Source organism: Diabrotica virgifera, chromosome 1 (assembly GCF_917563875.1).
Source record: "Diabrotica virgifera virgifera chromosome 1, PGI_DIABVI_V3a".
NCBI lineage: Eukaryota > Metazoa > Arthropoda > Insecta > Coleoptera > Chrysomelidae > Diabrotica > Diabrotica virgifera.
The window spans coordinates 201,690,153-201,704,237 of NC_065443.1; the positions used below are offsets into that span (position 1 = coordinate 201,690,153).

The window sequence follows — 14,085 nt, forward strand, 5'->3', positions numbered from 1 at the left end:
CAGAGTAAAACAAGATAGTTCAACTATATTATTTATGTATGGGCAAACTGCATTAAATGCAATAGCCCACCGAACGGGCAAACGATACGAGTGGCCTGTGACGTCAGACCCTAGCTCTCGCTTTTGAAGTTGTTTGAAACGGAAATTTTAGGCGCGGAACTTTGATCAGATGTTGTACGTACACTATTCATTGTTAAGACGTAATATTTTGAATATAACATTTTAAAACATAAACTAACAATTTTATGCAAAAAATTTTTTTAGTGCACGTTCCCTATTAACGCAGCAATCGAATCACTTCATCAACATCACGTAGCGCTACAACCCTGGGTGGGTCCTGGCTGACTGTACAACTTTCTTCCAATTTGTTCGGTCTTCCATCAACCTAGGGTCAAATGGGATGTTTAGTTTTCGGAGATCTGCTTGGATGTTATCTCTCCATCGCATTCTGGGACGTCCGAGTGGTCTTTTGCCTGTAGGAATCTCCTCCCATACCAGTCTTACAAGTCTCTCGTTATGAAGTCTATGCACGTGGCCTGTCTCTCGTTCTGATCCTATACTGGTTTGTGTTAATGTCGTGGTGAGGTCCGAAAATTGTTCTAAGTATTTTTCGTTCAAAACGTCTGAGCTTTTCTTCGTTTGATTTGGTCATGGTCCACGTTTCGCAACCATATGTTAGTACAGGTCTGACGATGGATTTATAGATTTTGATCTTGGAACTTCTTGTAAGATTTTTTGATTTTATAAGCTTATACAGTGCGAATAGACAGTGATTTGCTGATTGAATTCTGTCTTTTATTTCTTCAGTAAAATCGTTGTCAGCTATGATTATGGTCCCCAGATACTTAAAACGTTGTACTCTTTCGAAATTGAAGGTGTTGACCGTCACATTTTGTCCTATCCTGTCTCTTCGTGTCGTTCTATTTATACACATATATTTCGTCTTCTCTTCATTAATCCTCAGCCCTACTTCACTGGTTGCTCCTTCCACCTTGTTGAAAATGGCTTTTGAGGATAGGATGGAGTCTCCAACGAGATCAATGTCATCTGCGTATGCTAGTAATAACTTGGGACCTTGAACCGATAGCAGTTCTGTTTTTATTTAGTCCGACCTCATGGCTTTCTCTAATACAAGGTTAAAAAGTAGTGGAAATAACGCATCACCCTGTTTGGGTCCACTGTTGATTTCGAAGCTGTCACAACAGTTTGTTATTTACACGTACTTTTGATATTCCAACCTCCATACAGACTTTAGTCATCCGAATGAGTTTCTTTTGTATTGAGAACTCCGCCATGGCATTCCATACTTGGCTTTTTTCTACGCTGTCATATGCCTGTCGAAAGTCTATGAAGAGATTGTGTATGGGTCTGTTATACTCCCATCCCTTTTCTAGAAGCTTTAGAATAGAACCCCCAAATATAAAAATTGAACTCATTTTCGTCAATATTTCCTGAGTTCTAAATTTTTCATTTTCCATCTCTTCGAGATGCACAAAAATTTTTGCCGGAGATCAATTTAGTTCACAAAATTGCCTGACACTCTCTAGAATCGAATGCAAAAAGTTGCATGACGATTCATCTTACTGCACAAAATTCCTAGGTCTTGGGCCTTTTAGTGCTTCGTTGCTTCGCCTATTATAAGAGAAATCAGAAAGGATACAGTCTGTGAACAATCGATATCTTTTCAAAACGATTTTAACTTATATTTTTTACTTCTGATATAGGTATAAAATTGGTAAATAATTTTAGTAATAAAAAACTCAATAACATGACATACGAATAGTGACACGATTGCTAAAATTCCAATAAAACAAAGAAAACACACAACAGACAAAACATAGTGGGCAATAACTCAAACAAAAAGAAAACATCATTTCCAATACCTTCCACTAGGATAATATCAGATATTTGCCAAACAATCTGACTTCATGGAAAACTTAAATGAAGAAAAACAAACAGAGAGAACAATAAAAACTACCACTGAATACAACACACATTTTAAACTTCAAATAAGCTGGTGTTGTTTGTATTTACTGCTTTTGTCTATGAGAATATTAGTACCGTCACAATGTTGTCGGTTTAGGTTTAAAATAACTGTCCAAAAACTTATGATATTTGATTTCTTTAAAAAATACACACTATAATTTGTTAGCGTTTGCCAAAAGACAGTTACAAAATTAATCAGTCACAGAAAAAATTCATTAGAACCAAAATAATAATTAAAATTTTGAATATGTACGCTGATCAAAGCGAAAAAGGAGTCACTGACATAATTTAATGTAAATTCTTTATTTCATTACGTGACGTAATGAACTACGTGTGGACGTAATGAAATTATTTATTTTATTACGTCTACCCGGTACACACAAATAGCTTTTATAAATCAAAGAATAAAAACAAGATTCTTATCTTCGTTTTTCTTGTATTCAATAAGAAAGCAAAACTTGATAACATTTTGGACTCACATCTATTCCGTTATTGAATTTCTGTCGATATTTACGTTAGAGTTGTTAAGAATTAATAATGGATTCTAATGTGTTTGGAAAGACCCGAAGGCGCGGAGTGTATCTCACAGATAGTCCAGGGTAATAAGGTTTTTTCCATGACACTCGAGCAGCCAGGGTACTGAAGCGTTTTTTCGACAGGTAATACCTATAAGAGCAAATTGTAACTTTTTCCTGCGTAGGATCTGGCGGCCATTTTTATTTATAAACAATTAAGTGTCAAAAAATGGCATTTTTCCCTTTTTTTTCAAATCAATGGAAAACAGTGAATTTTATGGTTTTTTTAGTACAAATATCTTAGAACTTATGGAAAAAGCTTTAAAATGACGTATTACAAAGTTTGATATACTCATTTATTGTTAATATAATTGAGAAAGAAGGTCGGGATTGCAAAAAAAATAATTTCGCAATATCTATTATAAAAATTAGTGTACAGCTTTGAAATTTTTGTCATATAAGGGATCTTTGGTACTTAATATGTGATAAAAATTTCAAAGCGATTCATTCAATTGTTTAAATTTTATTCAAATTGTTTATCCCAGAGAGCATTTTTTTGCAATAACATAAGTCAGAAAAAAATGACGTTAAAACCATTCCACAGGTGTCAAATGAAAGAGCATGAGCTATATTTTCAACTTGATTTAAAAAAAGCGAATAAAAAATGCATTTATTAGTAATAAATAATTATGCAAAAGTATCGTAAATCTTTCCTTATAAACTTTTTATTTTGTTATATAAGAAATTATATATATTTATTACAATTTTTAATCAATTATGATATAAATAACATTACTTGGTAGTTGTGCACTTAAAACAGGGTAAAAAAGGTATTTTTTTGGAAAAATTTATTCAAAAAGTTTATAAGGGAAGATTTACATACTTTTGCATAATTATTTATTACTAATAAATGCATTTTTTATTCGCTTTCTCTAAACCAAGTTGAAAACATAGCTCATGCTCTTCCATTTGACACCTGTGGAATGGTTCTAACGCCATTTTTTTCTTACTTATGTTAATGCAAAAAAATGCTCTCTGAGATAAACAATTCGAATAAAATTTAAACAGTTGAATGAATCGCTTTGAAATTTTTATCATATATTAAGCACCAAAGAACCCTCATTTGACAAAAATTTCAAATCTGTACACTAATTTTTACAGCAGTTATTGCGAAAATAATTTTTTTTGCAATTCCGACCTTTTTTCTCAATTATATTAACAATAAATGAGTATATCAAACTTTGTAATATGTCATTTTAAAGCTTTTTCCATAATCTCAAAGATATTTGTACTAAAGAAATCATAAGTTTCATTGTTTTCCATTGATTTGAAAAAAAAAGTGAAAAATGCCATTTTTTGACAGTTAATTGTTTATAAATAAAAATGGCCGCCAGATCATACGCAGGAAATAGTTACAATTTGTTCCTATAGGTATTACTTGTCGCAAAAACGCTTCAGTACCCTGGCTGCTGAAGTGTCACGAACAGGGTATATTTTTGTCTTATTACCCTGGTCTAAGAGAGTCAAATTCCTAGGGCAATATCTTTAATTCAGGAAGGTTTCTCAAGACGCCGCGCGCCGTACAGCAGAAATGTTAAACGTTAGTTGTGCTGCGATAAATACAGCCAGGACCAGGCATGAAATTATGAGAAGACAATTTTAGACTCATCGTGGAAAGGCGACCACAGCTAGAGAGGATCGACTTTTACAACTATGGACCGTCAGAGGTCGTCGAAGTATTCCTAGAATGCTACAAAATGAGTTGGTAGAAGCTATGGGTGCAAGAGTAAATACTCAAAAAATACGGAATCCGCTTCAGAACATGAACTGAATGCAAGATGGCCAGCTAGAGTATCTCCTTTGACCCCTGTACATCGTAGACCAGACGCTTGTTTGCAGAAGAACACAGAATTCGACTTTGGTAAAATGGAGTTACGTGATGTTTACTGACGAGTCCAAATTTCTGTTAAATCATGTTGATTGACGTGTTAAAGTCTGGAGAAGACGAGATGAGCGCTTTTTAAATTCCACAATTCAAGAAACCCAGGCTTTTGGCGGATATTCGATTATGGTTTGGGGTGGGAAGGGTAACTTTAATGACCACTGTGACCTAGTAGTTATTCGGCGAGGGCTCATGACGGCACAGCGATACATTAACTAAGTTCCTGAATCACATGTCATGTTGTCACAATTACTGAAAATAAGGGTCCAGAATAATCGAGACCCCACACGGCCAGGATAGTGCAAAATTATTTGAATACCCAAAATATTCAGGATATGATTCAGATTTAAATCCCATTGAACACATTTGGGATACATTCGGCAAGCGCTTGAAGGATCGTCATCGTCAGCGACTAAGAAACCTACAACATATCGACTAAGTTATCGTGGAAGAATGGGAAGAACTAGATCAAGAAACTATTTGAAATGTGATTGAAAGCATACCTGAACGTTTTGCAGAAGTTCGATGAGTTAGAGGAACCCAAACATGCTATTATTTTTGTTTTAAAATATTTCTATCATATATTAATTCACTTCATAATAATATTGAGTTTACAATAGAAACAGAACAGAATAACTCCATAAACTTTCTAGATGTAACGATTTCCAGACTACACAACAAACATGAGTTCTCCGTATATCATAAACCTACCCATACTGACACAACTATACACAATTCATCATCCCATCCTACCCAACACAAATTAGCAGCCTACCATAGCATGATACATAGACTGACAGAAATTCCCATGACAAAAAATAACTTCGAGATAGAACTAAACGTCATTAAACAAATAGCAGTAAACAACGGCTATAACGAACAAACAGTTAACAAAATTTTAAACCAAAAACTCCATAAGAAAGCCCTGAAATTAGTGTATCCACCACCACAGAAAGAACCCAGTACCTTCTGCTCTCTCACATATACTGGCAAGATAACAACAAAAATAGCCAGATACATAAAAAAGAAAGGAATAACACCAGCTTTCAGAACTAACAACAACTTAAGCAAATATATTAAGAACAATAAAAGCCGAAAGAGAAAGCAACTACAGAGTGGTGTGTACAAACTAACGTGTGGTGACTGTCCGAAAACGTACATCGGTCAAACTGGCAGAACTTTTGACAAACGGATAGCAGAACACAAAAGGGCATTCAACAATAGAAAAACAGACACTTCTACATACGCACTTCACCTTCTAGATCATAATCATTCTTTCAATGAAGAGTTTCAAATTCTGCATATTCAAAATAAAGGCCTTAAGCTATCTTTTTTAGAATCTATGGAAATTAATAAACTGAAAAATACAGATATAATTCTGAATGACCAACTCGAGACAAACAGCTCCCCACTCCTCAACCTCTTCAGTTGAAGACTTAAAAAGTCAAACACATTGTAAACTATATCACTTGAGAAAGGCACTCTGCCGAAACAGCTGTAGTCACTTAGTTATAATAAATTCTGTGGAAGTATAGAAAACAAACGTTTTCAGTGTTTTATTATTAGATAAAATGAACTTCCATCAAGTAACGGTCGAATCCATCAATTATTTAAAATATTTTTTAGCAAAGCTGTTATTAAAAAAAATTAAATTGAATTTTTCACTATTGTCACTTTTTATTTTTTTTCCACGAAAAAATTTACATTTTAGTAACAAAAACTTTGCTATTATAGAAAAAAGCCTTAGATATAATTAAGGGCATAAGCGCAAAATGTCGTACCAATGTGTTTTAAATGCATTCATTTTTTTCGAATCCTGAGAAAATTAATAAGTATTTTTGAAAAAATTTAAACGCAGAATGAAAGATTGAATTATTACCGAGGGCCGAAAGTCCCTTAGAATAACCAAAAAGTTTCTTTTGAATGAGATATTTAAAATTTAAAAACAAACTAAATTTTCTGCTTTTTTTTCACCCCTGTAACTTATTAAAATAAACATTATAGAAGTTTGAATGGACTTTCGGCCCTCGGTAATAATTCAATCTTTCATTCTGCGTTTAAATTTTTCAAAAATACGTATTAGTTTTCTTAAGTTTCGAAAAAAAAATGGATCTAAAACACAATGGAGCGACATTTTGCGCCTATGCTCTTAAACATAAATAATATATTCATAAAAAGAATTAGTTCAAAACTACTTTATGATTTATGCTTGCTAGAAAGAGAAAAATAAAGGATGGGTGGCTAAGAAAAAGAACACCTGAGACTGAGAACAAGACGAAATTAAATAAAATCACCAAGGAAATTAAACTACAATTGCATAATATCAAAAATAATAAAATACAAGAATATCTTACGGGTGTATCAGCAAACGCAGATAGTGAATATTCCCTTTGGAAGGCCACGAGAAAAATCAAACACCCGAAACAACAAATACCACCAATACGGAACCAAGAAGGAAACTGGTGTAGAAATAATAAGGAAAAAGCCGAAGCATTTGCAAATCACCTCACTAATGTATTACAGCCACATCCCATGGAAGATGGTGACACAGAGGAAGAAATAAATGACTTCCTGGAATCTCCCTACCAGATGGACTAACCTATACAAAAAATCACCACTAAAGAAGTTAGAAATATTATCCAGCATGAAATCAGTCCAAAAAATGCTCCAGGGTATGACCTGATCAACGGGAAAGTACTGCAGCAATTGACATGCAAAGGTCTGAAAATGATAACGCAAGTATTTAATGTAATATTTAGGCTAGGTTACTACCCAGAACAATGGAAAGTTGCTCAAATTATTCTCATACCTAAGCCAGGGAAAATAAAACTCAGGTGACTTCATACAGACCAATAAGCCTGCTACCTGTTCTATCAAATATCTTGGAAAAACTTCTCCTTAAACAATTATCCCCAGTTATAGAAGAAATGAAACTAATTCCCCAACACCAATTTGGGTTAACGGAACAATAGAATAGGTACATAGACTGGTAAACACATCAGAAGTGATCTAGAAAATAAAAGGTATTGTTCTGCTGCATTCCTGGACATTGGTCAGGCCTTCGACAAGGTATGGTATGCTGGTATTCTCTTTAAACTAAAGAAAAACCCTCCCCATCCTTTTTATCAAATCCTAAAAAGCTATAGTTCCAACCGACATTTCCTAGTCAAGCAGGATAATGAATACACAAGCCTAAGATCAATAAAAGCCGGAGTACCACAAGGAAGTGTCTTGGGACCGATAATGTACAGCAATCTACACTGCTGACCTACCCACAAGTAACAGAACAACGTGTGCAACTTTTGCTGATAACACTGCTGTACTAGCCTCTCACCATGATCCAAATACAGCATCCAGAACCCTTCAGAAAGACCATAATAATATACAAAGATGGCTTAAAAAATGGAAGATAAAGGCGAATGAGAGTAAATCCATCCATGTAACCTTCACCATGAAAAGACAAACATGTCCATCTGTAACACTAAATGAAACGCAACTCCCACAAACCGATACTGTCAAGTACCTAGGAAACCACATTAATAGGAGATTAACTTGGCAAAAGCACATTTTTACAAAAAGAAACCAACTAGGAATAAAATTCCGAGATATGTACTGGATCATCGGTCGTAAATCTCAACTATCTCTTGAAAACAAACTGCTGATACATAAAACTATATTAAAACCAGTGTGGACCTATGGTATCCAACTTTGGGGGACAGCCAGTCAAATTAACCTAGAAATACTGCAGAGATTCCAGAACAAAGTCCTTAGAACAATGCTGAATGCCCCTTGGTACGTGCCAAACTATGTGATAGAGCAAGACCTCAATGTGCCATCCATAAAAACAGTAATAACAGAATATTACAAAAAATATTCAAAGAGACTAGAATCTCATCCAAACGAGTTAGCCAGCAACCTCACTGATGACCACAATGATGTACGACGCCTGAGATGAAGAGATTCAAAGTAGTGGACCTAGCAAGAAGATTCGAATAATCTGTGATGACTAAACTTATTTTAACTTGTTTTAATTTAATTTATGTAAAGAGGATGATCACTGGATCTCCCTCTACAGGTCAAATTTTCAATTTTTGTCAAATAATTTACCTATTGTTCTTAGTTAAGGACAGATTGTAAATATTACAACATTAAAAAAAATCTACTTTATAAGTGTACTTTTTCGTTTTGATCAGTGTATATAGACAGGATGTAACATTACAAACTCTAAATTTCTACTGACCGGACTACGTTTTCAAATGAGAGAAAGAAGGGAAGAGAAAGACGAGAGATATCAACCCACATTCTCCATATAACGAATTAAGACAATTAGCGGTCCCGCTTTGAAACCAGCCACGAACAATTGCGTTAAAGTATACACTAACTAACATTATTAATTCTGTTTGTTTTGCAACTGTTTGCTTTCGTCATTAAGAAAAGTATCAGTCACTTCGCGTGGAGACGCTAATGAAAATGAACAAATTAGTTTAAGTTTGCGTTTTCGCGCCTAATGAAAATGTATTGTTTAGTAATTGGTGTTAGGAGGATGTGTTGAAAACAATAAATGTTCATATTATATACTCTTCTATTGTTATAAAAGTAGTAAAAAACCATCTTTTACTTTTCTATCTTTACTCAGATTTGAGTATGTACTAGGAAGTTTCTTTCTGTCGTTTTCCTAGACGAATGAAAACAGAATTTGACTGCATATTATATACAGTGAAACTTGGATAATTCGAATCTCAGGGGACCGTTAAAAAAATTCGAATTATCCAAAAATTCGAATTAAAAAATAAATCAACAAAAACAAGGATTATTTACAAAAATATCTACCAATGATAAATATCAGTAGTTGATCAGCAAAAAACAGTAGTTGATCATTTTTATTGCTTGGAGATGTTTTTGTTCCTATTCTTGCCCGAGATTTGTCAACCTAATATAATATAATAAAGACAACCTAATATAACAAAATGAGCTAACAAAATTCGGCCAAAAATACCAATTAAAACATTTTCAAGCTATAAAAAAGACCGACTTTATTTTTTTCCAAAGAGATCCTAAATATTTTTAGCTGATTTTTAGAATTTAGCTTCTCAGTAATGACAAAAGATTCTAAGATATTCAGAAAAGATAGCAGAAAAGTTCGAATTATCCAAAATATAATTCGAATTCTTCACGACTTTTTACCATTACTTATATAGGAAATGCTTGGGACCAGAATAAAAATTCGAATTAAAGAAGATTTCGAATTATGGAAGTTCGAATTAAGTAGGTTCCACTGTAGTAGAGTCCTTTTTGTTTTCTATATTCAATTTTCTATATAAAAGTTTCAGATTTAGATAACTATTTACCATTTTAATTTTTATTATAATGATGAATTCTGCATCTGAGACTTTTCAGTTTTTTTAAAAGATAAAGTGTTTCTTATTGTAAATAATTGACATTTTATCAATTCGTTTAAAGTATTTCAATAGATTTCAAAAAAAACATTAGGTACGAATCCTTTTTCCTAGGTGCATTAATTACATTTTAGGAATTAAACCATAGTTACTTAAAGTTAAAGTAAAGTTATAATTTATGTAAAATTTCGAGCCCTAATCCAAAACCTCAATTAATTCAGATAATAGCAAAAATGCCACATTATTAAAGCAAGAAATAATTATTTTGCAGGTACCTAGGTACCTACATTTGGAATGTCAACAAATAGTAAATCAACAAGGGGTTCGATTAGGTTAAATTTACACAGTCACAAACAAGTTCTTCTACGCCACGTTGCCAGGTCATTTAAATTTATGAAAATAAAAATTCACTTATATGAAGAACAATGTAACTTTCTTTTTGGAAACGGTTAACTTTAGAAAAAAATGTTATAGGACTTTTTTGTACAAGTTGTGTATTATATCCATATCTAAAGGAACGCACTATTCTCGGGAACACCCTGTATATCACTAGATATAATATACGGTGCATCCATAAAGTAACGCATATACTCATGATTTCGTAAACCGGCGACTTGAAGTAAAAATCCCGAAACAGGTCGATTTTTATTTTTAAATTACAATTTTTTGGCATATTTATCATACTAGTGACGTCATCCATCTGGGATTGATGATAATAAGGGTCATGTGATAGTTCATTTGAAAGGGTATTCAATTCTCTATTCACTAATATAAACATTAACATAATTCAAATGTTGAATGGGTTGCATATGTGAGTTCATTTTAAATGAAGTAAAGAAACACAGACGTACTCACAATCATTTAATTTACTTCGACGACCGGTTTCGATCTCTACAATATACAGATCATCTTCAGGTCGCCGTTACAAGTGATTAAATGCTACAATTAAGCGAAGCTACGAAGCATGTCCGCCTACCCAGTCCCTCACCTAGCTATCCTACTAGCATAATCTGGACGTTTAAAAATGTTATTGATGAACTTACAACTCATCCCTTGTAACGGCATGTAAGTAGATCAAAATTCAACAAAATTGTAAAATTTTTAAAGTTTAATGTAATTTAACAAATTATAGGGAGCATCCATAAACTACGTCGTAGAAAAGGAGGGCCTTTGCTTATTACGACGGTATACGATAGGGGGCGGGGCCCATGAGTGCACATCCGACCTCGTTTTGTATATTTTGTTGTCTTTTGTCCAACTAAAGCTAATTAGTTGTGGAGTGAATTGAGGGAAAAAAGTACATGGATAATGAATTACATATTAGTACTGATTTGGGTACATTCATCAATAAAGTTTGAGAGTGAACTTTAAAAAATCCAGAAATAACATGGAATTTAAAAAAAATCACTAAATAAAAGGGGGGTCATGAGTTGCAGTTGCGACGTCGGCATGAGGGGGGGGGGGGGGGTAACCGTTAATGACGCTTTACGACGGAAGGGGGGGAGGGTATTAAAAACTCCAAAAATTTTACAACGTAGTTTATGGATGTTCCAAATAGTCATAAACAGCAGTCATCTGTGTGCGTGTGCGTGTGCGTGCTTATGAGTACATGTTTGCTCATGTGTATGCATACGTATGTATTTGTTTGTTGTTCTGAAATGTCAACATTTACATACCTTTCAAAGTTTTGTCTTTCTATCAGCATTTTGATACAACCATACAATGTTCTAACTCTGGCTTTCTTTAATTGTAGCATATAATCACTTGTAATCGCCGACCTGAAGATGATCTGTATATTGTAGAGATCGTAACCGGTCGTCGAAGTTAATTAAATGATTGTGAGTACGTCTGTGTTTCTTTACTTCACTTCAATTAACATAATTATTTATACAGGGTGTTCAAAAAAAATTTTTAACTATATTGATTGAGACAAAAAGAAGAATGTATGTAATTTATTTAATTCAAAATACGTTTTACTATTGCCATAAAACAGGAAAATCATGTTTATTTGACAAATAAATATTGCTTTTCGCTTAAATTCAATGTTAAAGATGCCACCCACCTGCCTCTTGGCATTTTGAATATTTCGTTTAAGCGAAAATCAATGTTTATTTCTTAAATAAAACATTTTTATGTTTTCTGACAGTAGTAAATTTAGAATTAAACCAATTACATACATTCATTTTTGTGTCAATTAATTTAATTTAAAAAAAAATCTGGCCACCATTTATAATTAATGATGTTAACGGTTACATTGATGAATAGAGAATTAAATACCGTTTCAAATGAGCTATGATGACCAATATTCTTATTTAAAAAAAATCATCTATTACATCATCACGCCCAGATGGATGACGTCACTAGTATGATATATATGCCAAAAAATTGTAATTTCATTAGCTGTCAATAGGCAATAAAAAATTAGTGCATCGGTTTTAAAATTGTAGGGCATAGAATTATTAAGATGTGAACATGATTTTGAAAGGGTCATATAAATTCGTTCTAGCAATATGGGACACCCTTATACATATTTGAAAACAATTTTAATACGTGAAGCTATAATTAATACTTAATACATCTATGATTTTTAAGTAAAACCTTTTTTTATTTATTTCTTTTTCGAGCATTGATATCGTGTTTATAAGGGCAACGCGAATGATAGTAAAACGCTATTTTATAATTTGTGGTTTATTCCCAACTATTGACAAAAACCAAGATATCGGAAAAGGACAGAGAAAACAATTATTCATAAAACCAAGGAAAATTGAATTAGTCTCATCTAAAAATATGCAACTTTGTCGTTTTCCGTCTAAAATTTTTCACTAAAGTTCACAGCTAGTAATACTTACCCCTATAATTTGATTTAACTCCGTCATAGTTACTTGTTTCGCCCTCTCCACAGCTGTCGCGACTTGCTGTTGGTGTTCCTGCGAAAGGAACGGTAAAATTTGGGCGATGATGGCGTTCAGTCTCTTGGCGATTTCAGTCTGAAACAAAATAAAGCGTTTATTATCATGATATATCCACCACCCTGAAGGGCACTAACGATTATAAGAAGAAGAAGAAGATTATCATGATATATGTAAACCTGCAGAATGCTATCACAACAGATGCAATGTGGTTGCTCAATTTTCACATGCGACAAATAATCGATGTATTTTTCGATGTATCATTCCAATAATTTTCATCCTCGATGTTAAATTATTATTTAAGACAACCCTGAATAATAGTTCATACTATAGTTTTATCTCTACCTTGTTTTATCCTTACCCAAGTACAAACATTTGCTAAAACATTGCAAAACAAAAATTTGTCCCTTTCTTCATTAAAAACTTCATTAAAAATCTGTACCTACAGATCTCAGCTAACAGATGAATCTCAAATCCCTAATGAAAATCAATTGCAATAAAATCATTCTAGACTTCAGACAGGTTGTACATTTTTTTACATGGAAAACAATTTTTTTTAAATAAATTCAAAATTATCTTGCCCCGAAAAAAGTATTTTTAATTTTTTTTGTGATTTTAAACAAAAAAGGTCTCTTGTTATTTTTCTCAAAAGTTGATAGTTTTCGAGTTTAAGCGATTTAAAATGTGAAAAATGCGAAAATACGCATACGCATTTTCGAGGCTTGAAAACATGCAATTTCAAGATTCTAACGAATAATCGAGGCTTATTTCAATATAAACCGTTGTTTTTTAATTGTTAGTCGTCGGGCGTCGCACTTTATATTTCGTCTCTGTCGCATGTACCTATACATACTCGTATTATACATACTTATGCGAAAAATTCCCAACAAATACTTTACATTTATTAAAATTTTATAATACATTATTAACATAGTTTTTTTTAATAATTTATTTATTTATTCAAATAATTATTGCCAATGTGCTAATTAAATAGGTCAATCATATATATATATATATATATATATATATATATATATATATATATATAGTGCGATAAGCACCACATTGTGAGATTGTGAGATTGTGAGAAGACGCGCATAAATCAACGGTCTAAATTGAAATATGCCCCGATTACTCACCAGAATCTTGAATTTGAATGTTTAAACTTCAATGTAGGCACTTGACAACTTCAAAAATAATAATTTACACATGAGTTTTCAAGCTTCGAAAATCCTTATTTTCGCATTTTTCAATTTTAAATCACTTAAAACTCGAAATCTATAAACTTCTGAGAAAAAAGATCTTTTTTGTTTAAGATGACCAAAAATGCTAAAAAC

The 14,085-nt window shown here is 32.8% G+C and overlaps 1 protein-coding gene across 2 annotated transcripts in view; it reads right to left on the reverse strand.

Moving 5' to 3' along the window:
• The window catches only part of LOC114325807 (transducin-like enhancer protein 4), a 1,285,138-nt gene that overhangs the window by 489,230 nt on the left and 781,823 nt on the right, over positions 1 to 14,085 (reverse strand). For both annotated transcript variants that reach the window (XM_050641900.1, XM_050641898.1), the window contains one exon: positions 12,689 to 12,826. In XM_050641900.1, coding sequence (XP_050497857.1) covers positions 12,689 to 12,826 — 138 coding nt within the window. The remainder of the gene's footprint in view (positions 1 to 12,688; positions 12,827 to 14,085) is intronic.